The 23,122-nt window shown below is 45.9% G+C and overlaps 1 protein-coding gene across 5 annotated transcripts; it reads right to left on the reverse strand.

Moving 5' to 3' along the window:
• Window positions 1-1,432: 1,432 nt before the first annotated feature.
• On the reverse strand, window positions 1,433-22,253 carry NSFL1C (NSFL1 cofactor). Of its 5 annotated transcripts, none has more exons than XM_036825952.1 (10): window positions 22,057-22,249; window positions 19,593-19,690; window positions 13,839-13,913; window positions 11,906-11,938; window positions 11,168-11,333; window positions 10,481-10,573; window positions 9,137-9,246; window positions 8,594-8,731; window positions 3,904-4,068; window positions 1,433-2,754 (listed from the first exon to the last, which is right to left on the reverse strand). In XM_036825952.1, exons 1-10 carry the CDS (start codon window positions 22,159-22,161, stop codon window positions 2,592-2,594), a joined length of 1,146 nt encoding a protein of 381 aa, XP_036681847.1. In that variant the 5' UTR covers window positions 22,162-22,249; the 3' UTR covers window positions 1,433-2,591. The 5 variants fall into 5 exon arrangements, with proteins under 5 accessions (XP_036681847.1, XP_036681848.1, XP_036681851.1 ...); XM_036825953.1 differs by having other exon boundaries at window positions 11,906-11,911; window positions 22,057-22,247; XM_036825956.1 differs by lacking the exon at window positions 10,481-10,573 and having other exon boundaries at window positions 22,057-22,253.
• Window positions 22,254-23,122: the final 869 nt, after the last annotated feature.

The following is a 23,122-nucleotide window of genomic DNA, read 5'->3' on the forward strand; positions in this document are numbered from 1 at the left end:
AGCAGGGAACCCGCATTTCTGCACCAACTTCTTCCCCCAATGAACTCAAAGTCAGCTTTAAGGAGTTCCTGGCAGGGATGGGCACACTTTATACTGTTGGTGGGCATGGGAAGGAGCCCTGTGGCTCAGGAGGGCACTTTCTCAATGCCATCCAAAGCCATCTCTTGAGGAAGCAACCAGACGTGTCCCAAACTGTACTTACAGGCTTGTTTAGCATGGTGTGGTTTACGAGACCAAACAGGAACACACATGCTGCACAGTAGAGACTAGTTTAAAATGTACTCATTAGGGCATCATCATGACAACTAACTTGCATTTTTTCACTCAGTGACGAATTTTAGGTATCTTTCCATTAGGACATGTCCTATATGTTGCAATATATCCTTGGGCCAGCCTATTTAATGCCAGGAGGATCCCACTCACTAGCCAGTATTTGGGATGATCCAAAATGCCTCAACTGAGAACTTCCCTGAATTCAGAAACCCCAGAACCAGTGGCTGTTGAGTATCCGCCCCCCCCCCCTTTTTTTTTAAAAAACCTATGAAAGCCTATCTGGATGGATGAACCTTTCCATCTGGGCCACCAGCACAAAAAACTAGGGCTGAAAACATCCTTTCTTAGCCTTGAACCAGACGAGCGTGGTCCCTGGTTCTGTGGTTGGCAGTCCTTCTGACCTAGGGCCAGTTACCTGGCTGGTCTGCACTGTGGTGGCTGCAACAATTAGATCAGCTGCCTCACTCACTTCCCAGGGCTGGGAGGGAAGCCAAAGAGGCCTTTGTGAATTCTACACGATGCAGGTTTTAAGCGTGTTTTTATGCTTTGTTCTGGTTCTACTAATCAACATAGCAGAAACCCTCAAGAGGGGTGGGGAGTGTCGAGCGTATTTATGCATACAGGGCTGGGGTTGGGGACGGAGTGCACGTATATGTGGCATGGGGGTTAAGAGCAGGAGCCTTGGGGGGCAGATAGGCCTTACCACTTACCAGCTGTGTGACCTGGGCTTCAGGGTTTGGCACTGTACAATGGGACCATTGTGAGGCACTGAAGTACTTACAATGGTTGCTGTCATTACACAACTTCTTCAAAGCAACCCATTAGAAAGTACAAAACTCCTTTTGTCCTCATTCTGGTTTTTAATGGTCAAGGTGACAATAATCGTTTCTCCAGACCAGCACTTAGTTTCATATTTACCTTCAACTGTGGCAGATGCTGCAGCCCCAGCAACCCCCTGCCACTTTGGGATCAGAAGCACCAAGCCAAGTCCCTTTCTCAGGTTAGATCCCCAAGGCCTCCCCCACTCTGGGTAGAAGTAGTGTTGCCTCTTGGCTCATTGCAGTGGGTGAAACAGAAAAGAGAAAGTGATTGGTGATGACTGCTTGGAAAGAGTACTGAGGCACGTTATGATTCAGACCCAGAAAATTCTGAGTCAGCGTTGATTCTAAGTCTGTGGCTCATTTAATAGGGGGTGGAAAGGCTTCCATCCAAGACCCCAGTGATCCTCCTCTCTCAAACTTGCACACTTATGGGGGGAGCGTCTTGTCCTGGCTGGGACTACTGCCCAAGTTGGTGCAAGTCAGAACTCAGCGGGTTGAACAGCGGAGTGAAGCCTGCACAGCAAAGCCATCTTTGTTACTCACCCTGACTTCAGTCAGCAGAAGCCTCCCGCAAACGCTAACACAGCACAAGGAGCTCGTAGCACAGGGAACCCACCCCTTCTTCAACATGTGATTTGCCATGCGTCATCAGTGCTCCGTGGTATTTTGATTGTTTCTCTTTCAGACCAAGATACCCTGACTCTGAATTCATCTGGGTTGGCACAAGCTGTTTCCCAGTAAAAAGATACCCTGTCTACCTCCTAGGTACAGATTTCTGCATGTGGAGTACATAAAGCAATGACAGAGCAGCCTGGATGATGAGGGAGGAAAGCACTGAAGCAGGAGGTGTAGTTAAAATCTCAGCCGGCCAAGGCCTGGAAAGTGTAAACTTCCCAGGGTTTGAGTGAAAGGAGCACAAGGGTTGTGTGCCTCTGGATCTGACCTCATGCTTCAGAGGACTCTTGCTGCTGCCCAGTTTTATCCAGGCAAGAGATCTGTTCTTGTGGAACTGAGTGGCTGCAAAAGCCTTTTTCTGTAAGTCCCCCCACTCCCTTCCCTACACAGGGGAAATCCTCCACTAGTCATCCTGGGGGCAGCGGGGGACACACTAGTGGGTGGGTGTTGTGTGCCACATGCAATTTTTACGCAGAGGGGATAGAAAACTCCTCCCTGCACACCTTAGACATAAATATGATTTTAAGATAATCAAAGCCTGCCTCAGTGAGAGAGGTTCTGTATAACATGCTGGTGATATTCCTTCCATTTTTTTGGTTGTTTTTATTTTTTTCTTTAAAGTCCATTGATCGTCACAAAAACCCAGGAAATGCAACTAAGGAGAAAACAAATGTCCAACTGAGATCTAAGAACGCAGAGCTATGGAGGAGACATGGCACTGGACTGCTGGGTGTGCGGGAGGGGGTGGAGGGGTGGTCTCCACGGGGCAGCTGGCCGTGGGGGACACAGGAAGGAGATGAGGCTGCTGGCTGGGCCAGGCAGTTATGTTAACCGCTGCACGATGACGGCATTGAGCAGGTTGGCTTCCTTCAGGGTCTGGCTCTCGTCAGCCAGCTCTTTGTTTGGGAAGGTGGTCATGAGGACAAAGCTGGTGGCAGCCATGGCCGGCCGGGCGTCCGCGATGAAGAGTCGGATGTCGCTGATCCTGGTGGAGTGGGGGGAGTGGGGAGGTGGGTGAGCAGTGTTCTTCCCTGCTGTCCCCACCCCCCGCTTCGGGAGGCTCTATCACATCCCCAGGTCCCCTCCCCTGCCCAATCCTTCTCCACAGAGAGTCCAAAGCTCTCATTTGGAACCACATGAGCTCATGTCACTCCTTTGTCTAAAACCCTTCAGAGTTGCTCCCACTTCCCTTGGTATAAACACCAATCTCCTGACTGTGGTCCTGAGGCCTGCCTAATTTTATACCACCCTCCTTCCCCCTGTTCTCCTACCTCCCCATTTCAGTTCTTCATCATGCTGTGCTCCCTGCCCACATTTGGGCCCCTCTTCCTAGAGGCTTCTCTGCCTGATCCCTTTTCTGTAATCCTAATCAAACTTGTTTCACAACTAACCTCATGTGAAGCCAGTCAACACTCAAGGATTGGCAAGCCATTCCCTGGGCCCCACATGTGGGTCCTGGTTTATATGGCCTATGATTGATGAAATTTAGACACTGCTATTCTAGAAAAAGAAGTTGCCAAATATCTTTACAGGCAACAGTCCTCCCCTGCTAATCCCTTCATCACTTTGTGCCTCAGTTTCCCCATCTTTAAATTGGGGAGGAACAGTTGCTTTGATCCCAGATGATCTGAGATGGAACAGGTATTCTAGAATTCTCAAAGTCCAGATCTAGAAGAGACCTTAGTAGCCTAGTGGTTTTCAGAGGCTGCTTGCGGGCAGGGAGGTAGAGGAAGCCAGGTGGGTGGGAGGGTACACTGCATCCCCTCTCCCCTCCATCAACCACAGCAGTTCAAATTTTATCTGTTCTACACTTGGGCTTTAGCATGAAACTTCCTTTGAACAAATTGTTTGGTGGCTAAGAAAACCCCTCTGAGGAATCCGATCCCCTAATTTTAGAGATGAGGAATGAGACCCACACAGGGGAGGGAGCAAGTCACTGGCCACACTTAATGGAAGAGTGGGAACCAAACCAAAGGCTTCAGACTTGCATACTTTCCTATCCCACTGCCTCCTCTGGGGAAAGCACGGAGTGCCTGCTGGTGTTTAGGAGGAAGAACTGCTCCCTGCTTCTCACCTGTTTGTGGGAGTTTCTGGGACCCTCTTAGAATAAGCCAGGCCACATAATGCAAGGTACCTGTGGCTGTGGTTAAATTTCTGCACCAGCCTCCCGCCATCAGCAAGCCGTATTTGGATGTTTGTGGTAGGCTGTGACTCATCAATTGAGATGGAAGAGCTGGCTTTGGCTTCATTTTCTGCCTGTTGGGCTGGAGAGCTGGTATTCAACACCTGGGGGGCAGTGCTGAGGAGAGAGGATCGCGTCAGGACACAAATAGAAACAAGGCCCCACACAAGAGGGGAATCCTGTCTCAGATTTTTACTGAGCATTTGCTACGTCTGGTGCTGTTTGTTGCTACTGATATAAGGAGTGTCCAAGACAGGATCCCTGTCCTGATGGAACTTAGAGGTCCAGTGGAATTCACCTCAACCCCCAAGTTACCGCTAGCTCCCTCACTCCTGGAGTTGGGCAAGTTACCAACCCCCTTCTTCCTTGGTGTCCACAACTGAACAAGGGCTTGAAGGGAGGAAAGCAGTATGCACGACAGCCTGGGCCAGGAGAAACTGGGACCTGATGCTGGAGGACCCAACAGACCAGGATGAGTTTTAGCCTCAGTGAGAGGCTGAGGGCAGAATGGGGAGGGGGCACGCGAAGTCTGCAGATGAGGCAGGCATGACACAGCTTGGCAGGTGACTGCTGGAATGTAAGGGACAAGTCCAGACTCTTTTCCTCTGATGGAGTTTTCAGGCCTGCCTGCCCCAGTGCAACCTCACTCATGTGAGTATCTCATATTCATGTGTCAACTATCAGGAGGTGGCTGAGATTTCTGGAAAGCCAACTAAGTGCCTGGCACCGCAGGGATTAATTATACAATATGAACAGGACACAGTTCCTACTGTGGTGTTGACAGCTCAGATCCTGGAATGCGATGGACCAGGGTATGAATTTACCCACTAGCTATGGTAGTGTTGGGCTAGTTATCTAAGCTCCCTGAGTTTCAACAAGGGTAGTAACAAGGTTCTTTAACAAGGACCCTTGTGAGGATTAAAGGGGTGCTACACTCCGGGTGGCTGACAAACACAAAATGCACACGAATTCCCCATTCTCCATAACTGTTGGAGGCTTCACCTCTCTCCTGTAAACCATCTATGCATCTCATTCTCAGCCTTTCTCTTAGCAGATGTCTTGGCCTAGACCTATGCAGAGAATAGAGGCCATTGGATGAGAACTCCCTTGCTTCCCCTCAAAGCCTCTAATTAGATTAATTCATACACCTCACCGTTCCCTCTGATCCTTACAACCTAAAAAGGGTATTCTCAGCAAATCCAACTGAAAGTGCTTTCCTAAGTGTGTTCCCTGGGACCCTAGTCCCTTGAGTTATCTCCAGGAAGGTTTTGGAAATGCCACATATTATACCAACAGCATCACAGGCCACTAACATATTAAAGAAGGTCTTGAGAGATCGTGAGGTTAAGGCAAACTTATCTGACCACCATGTCCTTTCTTTCATGTTACGCTTGTTAACCTCCTGCAGATTGTTTCATGGAACACAGTGAAATGTTGCCCCAGGGCACATAATTAGCAAGGAAGAACTGAAAACTGAACTTACTCTTTTCTGTAAACATGAAAAACAGTGGCTTAGAGAATTACAAAGTGGAGCTCAGAAGAGAAACCTGGCCACACTTACTGGACATGAGAGGAGCTTCTATGGATCAGCCTCACAGCACGTGGGACTCAAATGTGGGCTGAGACACAGATAAATTACACCATCACGGGCCTGAAGAGATGCTTGGAAATAGTGGAAAGTTAAATGTTGAACCTGTAAATGCCTAAGATCTACTCTGTTCTGTTCATTAGTTTTAAGGGCATTAGGTCAACTCTCTAATTAGACTCTAGGCAGCCTGTCCCTCAACTGTTTATAACAATTCTAAGTACATGATGGGTACTCACTGATGCTGCCTGCCAGAAAGGCCTGAATGAGAGAGAAGCTGAATCACCTCACTGCTCATTTCCTTTGTAGTGGGAATAAATTGGGCACTAAGGTGCTTTGTTGCCACAATGCTACCTACTGAGACCCTGCCACCTGCTTTACACAGATGACCACTACAGAAAGCATGGTGAGGGGGCAAAGCTCATCCTGGCAGCAGTGTCACCCTTCACCCCCACCCCAAGTGCACTCTTGGTGTTTGGTACTCAAAATCAAGTAAATGCAGGCGTCCCAAATCTTCAGATTAGTTCCCATCCAAACAAACAAATGCAAAGCCTAAAATAAAAAAAGTTTCATGCAACTGAACGAACTTTTTCAAATTTCTGAACTGAGAAAAGTCTATTCATTTTATTTTTCTAGGTAATTGGAGAAAAAACAAGCATTGACTGATTTTTGAGGCAAACCCGAGAAAAATTTCTTAAACTTTTGGCTTCTTGATCATTTCAGTTAACAAGAAGACAATGGAAAGCATAGTAAAATTTATTGGAAAAACTGAAAGAGCTGTCCATCTAGTTTAGACTGAAAAGCTAACGTTCCATCTCCCTTAGCTGTATGAAACATTTTTTTAGCTCATTTTTCATTAAAAGCTAGAACTGAAATAAAATCAAAGTGGAACTGGCAATGAACATTTATTTAGTTGACAAGCATCACATCTGACTATCAAGCTCTGTCTCGACTTGTTGATTCATCACCTGCACTAAGTATTCCCATCCTGCTAAAACAGACTCCTTAAAAACATCTTAATTTTTTGAGATGTGGAGTCTTCACACATAATAGTTAGACTTTCCAATAGTAGAAGCATTTTCTGTTAGTATCATGAAACCTGACAAACCCAAACTGCACAGTGCTCTGGACCCTTCCTTATAACTACTGGCGGGTGAAAGACGGATACAACCTTTTTGGAGGGCAATTTGACAACATCTTAAAAATATGAAGATCTTTTGAGCTAGAAATTTTACTTCTAGTACAACATTAAGGGGTATATAAAGATTTAATTAGAGATATTCATTGTAATGTTGTTCATAATACTGGCAGCCACCTAAATGTGTAACATCAGGGACTGGTTAAATTATGGCACAAACATAAGACAGAAAATTATGTTAGCATTAAAAATAATATTGTAGAAATACACTTACTGATCTGGAATGACAGCCATACTACATTGATTAGGCAAAATAACAGGTGATAGAACATTTATTTTTACACACACACACACACACACACACACACACACACACACACACCCATATACATATACAGACTGGAAGGATACTTCCCAGATACTAACTGGATATATCTGGGTGTTAGGTTTAGGGACAGTTTTTATTCTTTATCTGTATTTTCTATTTTTTTTTTTTAAAGATAAACACATTTTATTTTAATAATATAAGGAAAAAAATTATCTGGTGCTCCACAAAGCTTACCATAGCTGACAGGTAAGTCACAGATGGATCAGAGAACAGCTGTCCCGGACTAACCCACAGGCCCCAATGTGGTAGATGAAATGATGAGCAGGGTGGACTTAACTATTTTGGTCCTGGTAAACCACAATCTATTGGTCTCTAATGTCCTGAGCTATGACCCTTGCTCCTGATGAGGCAAGAATGGCCAGCAGGGAGGCAGGGGATTCTAGGAGAGGGCCAGCCAGAAGCTCAAAGAGCACAGCTGTTGGCAGACCACACTCTGATTCCTGCAGATGGTGGTGAGGTGAGCAAGGGCAGTGCCTAGTTCAAGAGCTGCCAGAGCTAGGTCAGAAACGGTGTCTTGCTGTGTAGGAGTGTGGGGAGAAATGCCAATCAGAAGGCCTGATTCCAGTCCCGGCTCTACCATAGGGAGCACCTAAGGGTATCCCTTAAAGTCCAAGAGCCTCAGCTTTCCCTTTGTAAAATAAGGATGGTACTGGCGGGGAGGGTCACCATGTTGAGTGCCTCTCATGTGCAAAGATCCCTCTGAAGGATACTGATGAAGTGACCCCATGTATGGCCAAAGCTGAGTGGGTCCCTGAGAGAAGGCTGCCTGTCTGTGGGATGGTCAAGGATCTGGTGTGAGAACCCTGCCTATCAGAGGTAATAGGGACTATCAACCAGTCAGATCCTATTAGGGGTTTGAATGCAAGATAGAGATAATGGCAGAGGACACGTGGCAAAAATTTCACAGGAGATGACAAACTGAGTCTCAGGCAGGACCAAAGAAGTAGAGCTAAGAGCTGCCATAACAGTGGAGCAGCAGGCTGCAAAGGGGCAACAATGTCTCCGAGCTTCCCTGGATCCTAAACGATGCCGCTGTAGGCTGGCTGGCAAGAGTCCAGGATTCCTTTCTCCTCTGAATCCCCATTTCAAGTGACCTGAATACGTGTGTCTGTTTCAGTCTTAAAGCCATGCAGAAGGTTATCCCTGCCCTGGACACCCTAGATTACCGAGTCAAAGCATCAATATGTTACCTTTACTGATTACACTGACTGCTCACTGTGGGGCAGTGCTCTACGTGCTCCTCCCAACAGTAATCGAGGAGGTAAGGATTCGTATTAGTCCCACTTTATAGTTGAGCAAACTGAGCCTGTATAGTCCAAGCTCATATGGCTAGAAAGTGAAGAATAGATTTAAACTCAGGTGTGTTAATGCCAAAGCCTATGTTCTCCGTACTCTTCCTCCCATAAAAATAAAATCTGAAGTACCTTGTACTAAACAGTAAAGAGCTATACAAAGTGAGCTTTACACAGGGCCTGCTGAGCCCGACAGGAGTGGCCCACACAGTCCCACTCCCCCCCGTGCTGCTCCTTACCTGCCCAGTTTCTGACCCTCGCCAGTGAAGGCTTTGAAGGCTCCCTTGGGCTTCACGAAGTCCTCGTCCCGATGGTCCTCCATGTCCAAGTTCACCTGCCCACCGTGAGCTAACCTCCGCAGCTCTGCTGGCACCTCTCTGTGGGAGAAAAGGCAGCGCTGGGGCCCACACAGAGCAGGATGGGAATGACAGTGATGGGTACAAAGGGAGGAGAAACTTCTCAGTTCCAACTGTGAAGCTGGGCTTCACAGGGAGTCGACTGCTCTAGCGGCTACCTGTCCACCTCCCCCTCCTCTCATGCCTGCTCAGAGTCAAGAGTGGAGACCTGTACCTTATTTGGTGACTTGGCTCTGTCCTAGGCCCAAAGGGGAAATGTAGATACACAGGGTTTTGGGAGCAGATCTGTGAATCTGTATCTCAACTGTGCTAAATCTGCTTAAAAATGTAAACTTCTTAAATAATAAATATTTGAATCAGCTTCTTCTTTCCCATCTTCCATCTCACTCACTGATATGGAATCCGAAGGAGGGCTTTTCTGCTCACCCTCTGCGGATAGACTCCAGAAACTGGGCATTGGATGGGTCTTGGTAGCTTCTGAGTTCACCATTGTCCAGGCTGAATCCACTCTTCCAGAGCTTCAACACTACATGAACCTGTGACAACAGGAGGTAAGCAGTCCATACATTGTCAGGAACCTGGCAAGCACACCAGCATGAACTTGCAAATTAACGAGTTTTTACTATTTTACTGTGTCATTATTAAAACACACAGACAGACAAACATATACTCATGCACAAGGAGATCAATCAACAACCAATGAAATAAGTATTAACCTAAAATAAGAAGGTGATATGGCACAAGTTAAGAGAATGGGCTTTGATTTAAGCAGACCTGGGTCTGCATCTTGATTTTGCCACTCACTAGCTAAGTGGCACTGAGCAGATGACTCAATTGAAGCTGTGGCTTCCTTATCTATAGGGTTGCCAGTGTGCTTGGCACAAAGCTTGCTGTCAACTAAAGTAGCATGGCAAATCTTACGTGGACTATTTTGCAGCCATTAAAAATGATATCTACAATTTCTGTTAACGACTCCCTATATATATACACAGAAAAGGGTCTAGAGGACTAAAGACCAACCTATTAGCAGCTGCTACCTCAGGTGGATAGGATTTTTATTTCCTCCTTGCTTGACTACTTTACTTTGGAAAAAAAACCCAAAATAATTAAAAACAAATACATTATGGAGACTAATGGTCACAAGGTCATATGAAAATGTTTATGGCACTGAAAAAGTATATATATATATATATATATATATATATATAGCTGAGTCACTTTGCTGTACAAAAGAAATTAATACAACATTGTAAATCAACTATACTTCAATAAAATTAAAAAAAAACGTTTACGACATAAACCTCAAAACTGATTCTACAGTATGATTACACTTATTGGAGAGGGGGGATCCCTATGCGCAGGGAAAAAAGGACTGGAATACAATACGGAAAAAGTTCAAAAAGTACGTTTCAGGCTTCCTTGTGGCGGGGGGGCGTCTAAAGACCAAGTTCTTTAGGCACGTTCACACCACCAGAGAACCCTGGAATCACTATCCCTCTGCCTGAGATCCATGGAATGCTCAGAAAACTCTTTTATTTGTCCATCCGCTCTGCCTGTCCCCACTCATGAGCCACCCCCCACCCCCAACACCCAGCCAGATGAGAGCTTTCTTTGATTTTCAGGTAAGCCTTTCCATTCATGGATGACAGCAAACCTGCTGCCTCTTCCCTTTCAGAGGCTGCTGATTCACGTGTAACATGGGACTAATTTCTCCCCCAAAATGATAAAACAGTCCATGAACTTCCCTAAACAAGGTAGGTGCACACTCACATCTTGGCCGGAATGCCGCCTCCTTTCTCCTGCCACGTAGGCAGACTCTTCCTCTGGTGCTGCTCCAAGGCGGTAGCCACCTCCTGCAAATGGCTATAAAAGCCAAGTTCATAAACACCGGAGGAGTGGGTCAACAGTTTACAGGTTATTCAGATACAATGATGTTATCTCAAGCTTGTTAACTACTAGGTATACTTTCTCTGAGACTGGGGTAAAAACTGGAATGGTGGGGGGATACTGTTTGGTTAAAGGGAATGGCTGTTACTAAGCTCTAGTTAATCATGACCATTTCAGAATCTAGGTGTAGGATAACACTCAAGACTTTTTGATTTTCACAAAGAAAACAGAAATCCTGACTGTACGTAAAACAGGTGGCCACCAATTCAATTAAAACAAAAATAAAGCAAGACACTGAGTAAATCAGGTTGGTTAGGCCAAACAAAACATGTTTGCAGAACCTGATCCAGACCACAGGCCATAGGTTTGAAAACTTTGCCCCAAATCTTGATTTCATGTTAAAAGGTAAGAGAAACTGCACTGCTCTTCTGCATATGAGAGGAAGTGAGCAAATGAAAAACAAAGCAAAAACAAATTCAGTCACTGCTGGGGTGAGGAAGGCCTCCTTTCCCCTGCTCTGGAACCTCAGTCCTGTGGACACAGACAACGACCCCGACCCCTTATGCTCACTCTTGGTTTACTGGTCTCTCCAGGGCTCTTGGACACTCGCTCCACAGCTACGGCTCCATGTTCCTTGGCACCTTTAAAGAGATCATCCACCAGCTCGTTGGGACTTTTCTTCCTGGGAGGGCCAACAATCTGCTGTCCACTTCTCTCTGAGCCCCCGGCATAAAACCTGTGCAGAAAATACACATCTAACACCAAATATACTTAGAAAACATGAATAGAGCATGTGCCAGGCTCTGGGCTAGGAGCTGGGTACAACGAGGCAAAGGGTACAAATGCCCATCTTTAAGGAACTTACTGTCTAGGTGGGGACAGATTTAAGAGGCAGGCAGCCATATTGCAGTGTGAGCCACAGTAGAAGTCAGTAAGGGGTGCTCTGGGAACACAGAGCTGGGGAGTACAGTCAAGGATTCCTAGAAGGGTGTCTTCTGGGCTAAATCTTGAGGATGAGTTTATCAGGTAAAGAACAAGGGAAGGGTATTCCAGGCATGCACGACAGCACGTTAGCTCTGGGAATTCACCATCCGTCGGCCAGCACCTTTCCAGCAGATGATCACTATGGTCAGTTAGAAGCAGCTACCACTAGCAGCCCTGGATTAATGGTGGCAGTGGCGTGGTTAGTACAAGCAGCTAGGTTCCACTGTTGGCTCTGCCACTGAGTGACCTGGGCAAGCCAATGCACTGAGCTAACCTCACTTTCCTTCTTTGAAATGGAAGGGAAGGACCACATGCCCTACCTACCTGTTCCTTAAGTCAGGGCCATCAGGTTCAAATCAGCGGAAGTATGCAAAAGAACAAGCACAGAGTAATGCACACATGTAAGGTGTGATACAGCACCGAGAGCTCCCAAGCCTCACCTAACCTTGCAATTCTTGTGACATACACCGGGCGGATGCGGAAGAGTGGGTACTGGAGGAGGTCAGGGAAGCTCAAATACAAGCCCCAAGATACCCATACCTGCTTTGCAATGGGCCAAGCATGGCTTGAGATGAAGTTAGCACCTTTTTTTTTACCTGCATCTGAAAACCTTCAGTCATGTAGCCTTGGCTAGCTGCCTCCTTATCACTCCTATTCACAGCTAAGTCAATAGCATGTCTCAGTGGGGAGAACTGAGAACCTATAAAACTGAGCCTCAGCCTTCCATTTCCTGACATTCCCCAGAGAATGCAAGGCAAAACCCTAGGCCTTGGCATGGACAACAGCACCAGTGGCATTAGGTCTGAAATGCTGAGGGACCAGAGATGTAACCGGGATGTGAAGTAAAAGAAGGTCACCGCCTGGAGGATGTGAAAGGACAGGAGAAGTAGGAGGAGGTCATTTAGGAGTTGGGCATTCACTTACTTGATGACACTGCCTTTCATTCAAGGAGTATTAAAACACTGAAATTAACATTTATTCCTGAACTTTGAGTGTATCTAAATAGAAGGCTCTGAGGTAGTGTAAAGGTCACTACGTGGACGAAGACAGAGAACAGAACACACATAATTTCTCAGCCCACTTCCCAAAGAGTGACCACGATGAGATAACTGCATTTCCATAATGGTTATTATAAAATGGTCCTTAGGAATGTTTGACAGACCAAGACAGATTCCATGGAAAACCAAAACCCATGAAGTGAGGCTGCAGCCAGTTCATCCTTGTTCATTCCAGGTAGACAAAGTTCTGTTCAGTGGACTGTAAGATCCTTATTAAGGGATCTCAAAGCCCTGGCTTACAAACTAGGAATCTGTGATCAAATGCCTTAAAAATACTCATGCCCCTAACCCGGTATTTTCATTTCTATAACCTATCCAAAATAATCTGAAATGTAGTCAAAGATTAATACACAGAGATGTTCACAGCATTGATATTTAAGGTGGCAAAAAACTGGAAATGATTTAAATGTCGAGCATTCCATATGATGACCATTATAGTCACTGAAAGCACTTATGAAGAATCTTAATGACCTGGAGAAGTATTCAAGATGTAGCATTAATCCTACAAAAGCAAGAAACAAACATCTGCCTTTCACCATGTAAAATACAATATAAACAAACTACATTTACACACAGAACCAACACTTAGTGGAAATATGTCAAAATTATTAACCGTAGTTACCAAAGGGTAGATGAGTGTTATATTTTTTTTCATTATGCTATTCTACATTTTCCACAATGGACACTAATTTCATTATAACGTTCCTAAAGGTTAAAAACAAACCAACAAAAAACAGTACTGTGTCTGTATATTGGAGGAATATACACTTGTAAGCCCTTTTTTTCTCTTTATTATGTAATATATTGCTTTTTCAATTAAGGAAAAGCTGGAAGGAAATACACCAAAAATATTATTGATACGTGGTTACCTCTGGGTTGTGGTACTACAAATGGCTTTTTTCCTTATAGATTTATTTCCCTTCCCCTAATATTCTTCAATAAATACATATTATCTTAATAATTAAAAATGAAACAGAACAAAAAGAAATCCAGAATACCCCAAAAGAAAAAAAAATAGTAAGAGGACAGGGATCACTTCTAAGCACAGGGAGTGGAAAACTGTTTCTAGTATGCATATGACTAGCCCACAGTAGTAATGGCTAATGATAACCGAGCATGTTTATCCTTCTAGGCTGTTCTAGGTGATTTATACATTACCATGGAGTTTCCTGTGGACTGTGCCCCCAATAAAGACTCACCTCTGACCCTCCTCATCCTCCTCGTCCTCGTCTTGGTCATGAATGAGGTCTCTGAAGGATGTCACCCTATTATCGCTGGAGACACAGAAAGGAGCAAAATGATCTCAAGGGGAGTAAAAGAAAGGTGATCCGCATCATCAGCTGCTAACAGTTGAGGACACTGAGGTTAGGTTTTTTGGTGGGGCAGGAAAAGGATCTATGGGAAGAGGGTTAACCTCTCAAGTTTATATGCAAAACAATGATATTTATTCAAGGTCACACAGTACTAAGAATAAATTAGGAAGTGTATCAAGAAGTAAAATGAAATCCAATTTAAGCTCTCCTAGAGGGGGAGGAGGGAACCAGATAGGATCTGTACTACTTTAAAAACATACTACTGGATAGTGATTTTCATCATATAATTTCTAAATATTGGGGGAATGCCTGTGTGCCAGGCACTGAACTGGATGCTAGGTCTATAAAATGATCAGGCACAGTTCTTACCCTTTAGTTGCTTACAGGCTAGTGGCTCTTTGGCCAGGAAACCATCCATTAAATACTGTGCAACAGGGGCTGTGACAGAGGGAAGCACATGGGATGTGAGAGCAGTCTCCTGTTCTAGATGGGGGTGGGGGAACATCAAGAAAAGCGTCCCAGAAAAATGCAACATTTGGACCGAGTGCTAACAAACTAGGGGACCATCAGTCAACTGGATAAAGGATGGTGGGGCTGGTGGGGAAAGGGGACCAACAGGGCATTACAGGAAAGCAGCACAGGCACATACACAGAGACTAGTGAAAGTAACACATTAGAGGAAGGATAAATCATCAAGAAGTAAAAATGAAATGAATATATGCATGAAAAGGCCTCTGCTTCTGCTGTAGGTTAGTCAAGTATTTATTAGTGTTTAGGAAAAAAGCAGGGTTGTGTGGGGTGCGGTAGAGAGGGCACACTAAACATGGTATGAGAAGGGTTAACTCCCTCCTCTGACAGTCTTACACTGCCACTTTTTTCCTAGTTTAGATTTGTCCTTAAGGAAAAATCTTAGTTTTTCAAGGATCATGAGACACACAATTTATAAAAACATTTTCTGTATTCCTTAGGGGGAAAAAAGTTGTTTCTCTTTAATATGGTGGGAGAGGGTAATGGAGATTTAGTGAGGCTAGAGAAGGAGTCGTTTACTCCAGTTCAGCCTTGAAGAAAGATTTATTTCAGGGAGACAATCAGAGGACAGAATAGGCTCTGAGGCTCCACTAACTAGAAAAAAGAGGACAAAGATCAACCGATGTAGCAAATACATTCCTGCCTGAGTGAGCTGAGAGCAACCTCCTGGGCATTCCTTCATGCTCTACACAACATGGTTTAAAAGGATGCAAGTGATAAGATCCATACTAGTGCCCTAAAAGGCTAATTCTACTCATTACTCTTCCCAGGGGAGTTTTCCACAGATGCTTAGCTTAGCATCTATGGAAAAAAAAATCCTCTATCTCTCCGTCGTTAAACACCTTCAAATACACATGTGTATACCTGCTTGAGCAAACCACTTGCTCTGGCTACAGGTCTGACTCTTTCCCCAAAAGTTCTTACACCTAGACTCTGACAGTATCTAACACAGACTCTGGTGTCCATTTACTTGGTTCCAATCCCAACTTAGCCTCCAACCCTGGGATCTTGGGCATGCTAATGAAATTCTCTAAGCCTTCATTTTCTCATGTGAAAATGGAGACAATCAGCACCAACCTCGTGGGCGTGCTGTGAACAGTCGGGGTGCTGATGCACGGTGTAGCACATTTCAAGTACTACTCTTGAGCAGCAGTTCTCAAAGTGCTGGTCCTTGGACCAGGAGCATCAGTATTACCCTCAAAATTGTGAAAGATGCAAATCCTCAGCCCCTACCCTAGACCTCCTCAATCAGAAACCCTGAAAGGAGTGTCTACCAATCTGGTTTTAAGGAGTCCTCCAAGTAATTCTGATGCATGCTCAAGACTGAGAACAACTGCTCTGGAGTAATGCTCTGAGAGTTACCTTAACAGTATGGATGTCCTGGGGGCATTACCAATTTCAGAATACTCTGTCTTGTATCTTCCACAAATAGGCAAAATGTTTCAGAAATTTCAATTTTTCAGCATCAGAACTCTATCTCCCAGGCACCCTGAAGTGGCACAAAAGTGCTTTGTCAGATCACATTTTCTGCAGTGACAGAAATGCTGTACCTGCACCGTCCAATAATGAAGCCACTAGTCACACGTGGCTATTGAGCATTTAAAATTTGGTAAGTGCAAATGAATAACTGAATGTTTTATTTTAATTAATTTAAATAGCCACATGAGGCTAGTGGCTACCATACTGGACAGTATAGTTTTAGAGAATTAGACAACGGTGCTCCCTAGAATTCTAAGAAAGTACAGTTTGGTTGAATGAAAGAATAAAAAAAAGGAAGAAATAACAGCCTACCTCTTGCTCGACCCTGTGCTCGGTACAGGGGTGGGAGGTATTGCACAGAGAGGTACCTAGCACATGGCAGAAGAAGCAGCTTTGGATTTAGACAAATTTGGGTTTGACTCCACTATAACAGCAAACGTGTTACTCAACCTTTCCTAAGACTCAGCATCCTGACCTGTGAAATGGTGAGCACCTGACCTACTTCCATGGTTATAGAGGTATAAGAAGAGAACGTATGTGAGAATATCTGGCAGAGCCAGACAGATGGTGGGTGCTCCTGGAATACTAGCCCTCCCACCTCCAGGAACTTACAACTTACTTAGGGAGAAAAATATTAAGGTAATTATCAGGAGAAGAATTCAAGACAACACAGGAAAGATGTCATACAGTAGTACGTGGATATGGGTTGTGACTGGACTTCGTGCTGCCTATGGGTTGGGGGATAACATGCTCAGTAGAGAAGGTGGGGAGGGAGCTAAACCTGGAAGGACACAGAGGATTTGCACAGGTGGAAAGGAAGCAAGAGAGTGGGCATGTCCAGTCAGATGAGAGGCTCAAACAAAAGCAGAAGAACCAAAAACAAGGCAGAATTGAGACACCAAACAAATCAGTTTGGTTGAAATAAAGATTTAAGAAAGGAGGAAAAGGGGGATAAGATGAGGATGGCAGGTTCACAGCAAATTCTGGAGGACAGTGAATGTCCACAGGGAGAGGCAGTACATCATTCTGGCTGAGAGCTGAATGCTGGAAGCAGAAACAGATCTGCATTTAAATCCTTGTTTTACTAGCCGTGTGATCTTGGGAAGATGCCCAGCTTCAGTGTCTTCATCTGTAAAATGGGAAGAATAACGGTACCCACCTCACAGGGTTGTAGTAAGGGTTAAAAAGATGTATATATATCAATAAAAGCTTAACCCAGTGCCTGGCAGCTGGTTAAGTGCTCAATAAATGACAGCTGTTATAACTGAGGAGTTTAGACTTTCTCCTATAGCTATGGTTAACCTTTTTATGTCCCACAGCCCTTTGAGAATCTGATAAAAGTTATGAATTTTCTTGCCAGAAAAGGTACTACACATACACAAGTTTTTACCTACAATTTCAGGTAATTTATGGACCTTCTGACATCCATTCCACAGATTCCTCCTAGGGGGTTCAGGGCCTCCACGTGAAGAACCCCTGTTCTAGAGTCAGAGGAGGAACTCACTAACTGAGTGCTGTGCCACAGAGGCAGTGATGACATGAAAAGGTATGCGAGAAGATGACAGTGGGGTCGGGGAGAGCTCAGCAGCAGGCTAAGTGTCCTGCAACAGTCAGGTCAAACAGGGGAAAGGCAGGCCCCACACAGGATTCCTCTGAGGTGCCAGCACAAGCCTGCCTTTTCCTGAGAATGCAGTCAGCCTTGACCACCTGGACAAGGACAACGATGTAACAAACAGTGCCTTCCCTCTCCCTTTTCCTTGGCTTCACCTAAGCCCAGTACCAAGTCTGAGGCTTAACCAAAGCAAAAAAGTAAGACCTTTAGGCCTGCATGTGTGCTCAGTCTTTTACTCCCCGCAATCTTAATGTTAAACTCTATTCCCTTGATTCTTTTACTTTTAAGTCTACTTTTTAACATATAGACTTGCTGTGGAATGAGACAGGGAACAAATAAGAAAAGAATGGGGAAGATGAGAATGGATGCTAATAATGGTAATAATAAAATGACAATAATAGCAGTTAACACGTTCTGTGTTCTAAGTGCTATGTAAGTATTAACTCATTTAATCTCCCATGTGGTAGGCACTATCATCATTCCCATTTGACAGGTGACGAAAACTGAGGGACTGGAGATGTTAAGTAACCTGCCCAAGGTCACAAAGCTCTAAACTGGCAGTGCTGGGATTTGAACGTGAGCAGTCAGGCTCCTAGCCCAGGTTCTAATAAACCATTGCCTTTTTTTTTTTTTTAAAGATTTTTTTTGATGTGGACCATTTTTTAAGTCTCTATTGAATTTGTTACAATATTGCTTCTGTTTTATGTTTTGGTTTTTTGGCTGTGAGGCATGCGGGATTTTAGCTCCCCAACCAGGGGTTGCATCTGTACCCCCTGCATTGGACAGTGAAGTCTTAACCACTGGACTGCCAAGGAAGTCCCATAAACCACTGTCTTGCCAGGACTTTGGGTCTATCAGAGAAGACAGGTGTGAACATGTGACTGACATCAGAGGCTAAGTTTCAATTTCTCCTCCTCTGTATTTTTGTGCCAACACCCCAACAGTAATCTGGGGTGCCTGTGAAAGACACACCCCAGGAAATCAGCTGTCTCTATCAGCAGCTACAAGAAAAGCCCTTATCTTATCAACCAGGTCCCAGGCAGTAACATCTTGATGTGCCATCACTGACACCTCACACGTGGGCATCTATGAATAACTAAAAGATGTCCTGCCTATTACCTCTTTCCTCTGGAAATGTAGGTAGGGGAAGAAGTTAAGGAAGCAATGAGAACTGGGGTTAGTGTTCCTTCTAGAAAGGGAGGAAATGTAATTTAAATCTCAGATGCCCTTAGAGAGAAACACAATTTATCACTTCACCAGCAAAGAAACACTATATCTGTATTCTGGGGTTGAATTCAAACTCAAATAAATTGAGAACATACACCAGAGACTAGAAACAAATCAGGCTACAGCAGAGAGGGGAGCTGTAGTTCAGACACCTTTAAAGGAAGAGGCCCTGCCTGTCTCTCAGAAGACCTACATTATCCCACTCTGTAGATCACAGCAGTGATCGGCTGTGAGAACCTTGGAGCCAGGGTGGCCAGGACAGGGGATGCAAATGGGACAGCAAAGGTTAACACTGCTTCACAAAATAAGACAAGGTCTCCCTAATCAATTTGGGAAAGGATGGGTTAAACACGTTTATTTTCTCTAAGTCTTCTTAACAGGGTAATGGGCATCCTAAAATATTGAAAGAGCCTTTTTAAAGTCACCTGGCCTAATCTTTTACATCTACAGCATCCCTGAAAGGAAGTACTTCGGTTTCTACTTAAAAACTTCCAGAAATGGAGAGGCCACTCCTCATATTTCATAAATAAGAGACCCCCCCCCCCAAAACATCTTAAAAGTTGGTTCTGTGGTTTCCTCCAGGATTGGATCATATACCACACTCAGTTAAGAATCCCAAATCTCTACAGGAAAGGAGTAAGTCTTGCAAGAAACTACTACCCACCAGTCAGTCTATCTTCCTCCCTCAAACCCACTGGTCCACATCCCCAGGCCTGAACCCTCTGTTGAGTCAGGAAATAGCTCACCATTGCTGGAAGCACACCAATGTAGCAATAACTGGAGTTGGCCCTTACCTGGGGGCTGTGCCTCTGGATACTGAACTGGGGGTTGCCTGCGAAATGGTCACAATGTCTTCGTCCCCTCCATCCTCATAAAAGCTTGCTAGGGCGATCTGAAACAGAGAGATAGTAACTTGGGATCCTTAAACAGGCCTTCATCTAACACATCTCCTTTCATCTCCTTTGAACACAAAGGAGCAAAGACACAAAAATATGGCCCACACTTACAAGGCGGTCTGCATTTGGGGGGGCCATAGAAAATAAGACCAAAAGGTAATGGCCCAACTATTTGTTTTCATATTACCTGAAAAAAATTCCACCTACTAAGGGGAAAAGAAGGCAAGAAGGAAAGTTGGGATGGAGACACTCCTCATTCTCATTTTTATTAGGAAATGTGATCTAGTAAAAGCAGTGTACATTTACTGAGCACTTATTTATGAGCCATGTTGTTCTGAGTACAACTCTACCTGTGTTAACTCATTTAATCCTTAAAGAACCCTATGTAGTTAGTGCTATTATCATCTCATTTTATAGCTGATAGAGAAGCACCGAGAAGCTAAGAAAGCTGACTGAGGTCACACAGTTGGTAAGGAGTAGAGCCAGGCTCGATCCCAGGCAGTCTGCTCAGGCCCTTACTCTCAGCATTTAGGTGATAGCCAGGAGTTGGGAACTGTGAGGTCAGTCCAGATTGCTACTTTTACTTTCTCTCTGAGGCTGTTTCCTAATCTGTGCAATGGGGACACCCATCCCACCAACCCTGCAAAACGGACGAGAGGATCCATTAACATTTATGCAGTCATGTCTTAGCTCTATACATACGGAAGGAATATGGGCCTCTTTTGGCCATCTGTAATTGGATGTTTCTCGCATGGACTCAATGCACAGGTGTTTACTTATCACTTACTTTGCACAAAGAAGTAAGAGAGCAATGAAGTCTACAGAGGTGAAAAAGACGTGGCTCTTGTCCTCAAGGTCACCACCTTTTAGGAGGCAGTGAGCTGCTGTGGGACATAACCAGCCTGTTGGAAGCAGCGTGCCTTTACAGAACACGCTTTAGCAGGCCTGCCAGGAGGCAGTATGCTGCCGTGGGACATGCACTGAACTGGCATTGAGGGGTGTCTACATTCAAGTCCTGGGCAAGTCATGTCACATGCATGAGCCCGTTTCCCCACTAATAGCATGAGGAGACTGGAACTGATGACCTGCCACCTGTAACACTGTGAGCTTTTAGGTCTTTCAGGCAGAAGCTGCATTTTGTATTTCTGCCCAGCACAGGGGCTTTACACTGTGTGTCTGTACAGGTGTGGTGCTTTATCTAACTCTTACACTTTCGGGAAGCATATAAATGGTGAAGTCAGCAGACACAGTTCAAATCCTAATCCCTGGGTGTGTGACCTTGGGCCTATCACTTGACCTCTGAGCTTCCAATTCATCTATACAACTGAGGAAGTTTTCTTTACCTCACAGTGTGGCTAGGATTAACTGAATCACCATACGTAAAGTGCCAGGGCACATGGTGGTTAAGAGCTTGGGCTCTGGTATCAGACAGAACTGAGTTCAAATGCCATCTCTTCCACTTGGTAGCTAGTGAGGCACTGAGCAAGTTACTTAACCTCCCTAAACCTCAGCTTCAAAATGCACAGGTTAAATGACTTAAGACACCTAAAGCAGTTAGAACAGCACTTGGCTCATGGCAGGCACTCAATAAATTTTAATCATCATCATCTACCTAAGACGTAGGCTGGCCAACAACATGTATGCAATTCTTCCTACAATTAATTACTGAGTGCCTACTACGTGTCAGGCGTTTTTCCAGGCACAGGGGATTCAACAGTTTACAAAAATCCCTGCCTAGTGTAGCCTATCTTAATGTCTTCTTAACTAATAAATATTTAACGTGTACTTAATACATGCTGGTGAACTAGACGATAAGCTCCACGAAAACTCCCATTTTACAGAAGAGTTACTTATTAAAGATGAATAGGCTCCACTACCCAGTTTCTCCCAGCAATTAGGTAGGAGGGGGCGTGGGCCAAGTCCTGGGCTGGGTTTCTCCCCTGTCCCGAGGCCGGGGCTGCGAAAATGGAAATGAACGAGCACCTAGTCCCCAGCGCCGCTCCACCGGGGAGCTGGTCAGTCGGGCCGGGCCTGCAGCCGAGACTCGGCGCGGCAGCCACGCCCCCAGGCTCCCCTTCTTCACGCGGGCTGCGGCACTGCCCAAAATCTCGCCGACCCGAGAGCCAGGCAGAAGGGGAAACTGAGGCCGGGTAGAGCAGGTCCGGGCCGGAGCTAGCCCGCGTTTCCCCACGCCCAGGCCAAGCTGGCGACGCGTGGCAAGCGGCCCCAGGACCCTGAGGCCTGGGTCGGGCCGCGGCCCGGCGGGATGACTGTGCGCTTCGACCACTGCGTGCTTGTCGCGCCAGGCATCCGCGCTCCGCAGTCCCCAGCCCGCCCGACGCGGCCCGCCTCGCGGCGCTACCTGCAGGTCCCAGCCGGCCGACTCCAGGAAGAAGCGGGCCCGGTCCTCCTCGGCGCCCGTCACCGCCACGAACTCCCTCAGCGAGTCCTGTCGCTCCGCCGCCATCTTAGCTCCGTGCGCCGCCCAAACCGCTCCGGGCGCCGCCGCACAGCCTCAGCCCCGCCGGCGCGTTCCACACACCGGTCAACCCTGTCCAGCTGAGCGGCGCCCGCCCGCAGGCCCCGCCCCATGCGGTGCCTCACACAAAGCCTTCCGTGCGAGAACTCCGCCGCTCCGCGCCCTCTGGCGGCCGTAGCGTGGACCCGCAACCTAACGGCGGGGGTGGGAGCGCGGGGAGGAAGAGAGGAGGGGCGGGTCTTCCGCTGTGTACCTGTGGGATGAAAGATCCCGAAAGGAGTCAGTTTCACAATTATTCATTGAGTCGTTTCCTCATTTCATTAATTTATTCAGTCGTTCATTCACTTACTTGTTCAAATATTTACTGAGTGGAATCAAGGGCCCGTTGCTCTTCCACGGCTGGGGATCAGCAGCGAGCAAAACAAAGTCCCTGCCTTCTTGTTGTTCACATTAGAGAGCCTTGAACAAGTCACTCTTGTCTCCCAACCCTTCCGTGGCTCCCCATCTCAATCTGCTTAAAAAATGTCTCAGGGCCTGCAAGACCCCTGTGAGATGTGCCAGCTCTCCATCTCATCTCCTAGGCTTCTCAGTATTTCCTCTGCTCCAGGCACACTTCCTTTCTTGCTGTTCCTTGAAGGTGCCAGACGCGTATTTGCATCGGAGCCTTTGTGCTCCCTTTGCCTGGAACGCCTTTCACTCTCTGGTGGGCAAGGTGCTCCCTCACTTTCTTCAGGTCTCTCAGACACAATCCCGTCTTAGAGGTCCTCAGCTTCTTTGCCCTCTCACCACCCTGCCTGAAATGCTCTTCTCTTCCTCTTCCCCTGGTCTGCTCTTGCTCAGCCTTCTGGTCTCAGTTTAGGTGTCCCCTCCTCAAGGCTACCTCCCCAGGCTCTGTCAGACAGTCCCCAGTGTATGCCCTCTGGTGCCATGTTAAATGTCTGCCCTCCCC

Source organism: Balaenoptera musculus, chromosome 15 (genome assembly GCF_009873245.2).
Source record: "Balaenoptera musculus isolate JJ_BM4_2016_0621 chromosome 15, mBalMus1.pri.v3, whole genome shotgun sequence".
Classification (NCBI taxonomy): domain Eukaryota; kingdom Metazoa; phylum Chordata; class Mammalia; order Artiodactyla; family Balaenopteridae; genus Balaenoptera; species Balaenoptera musculus.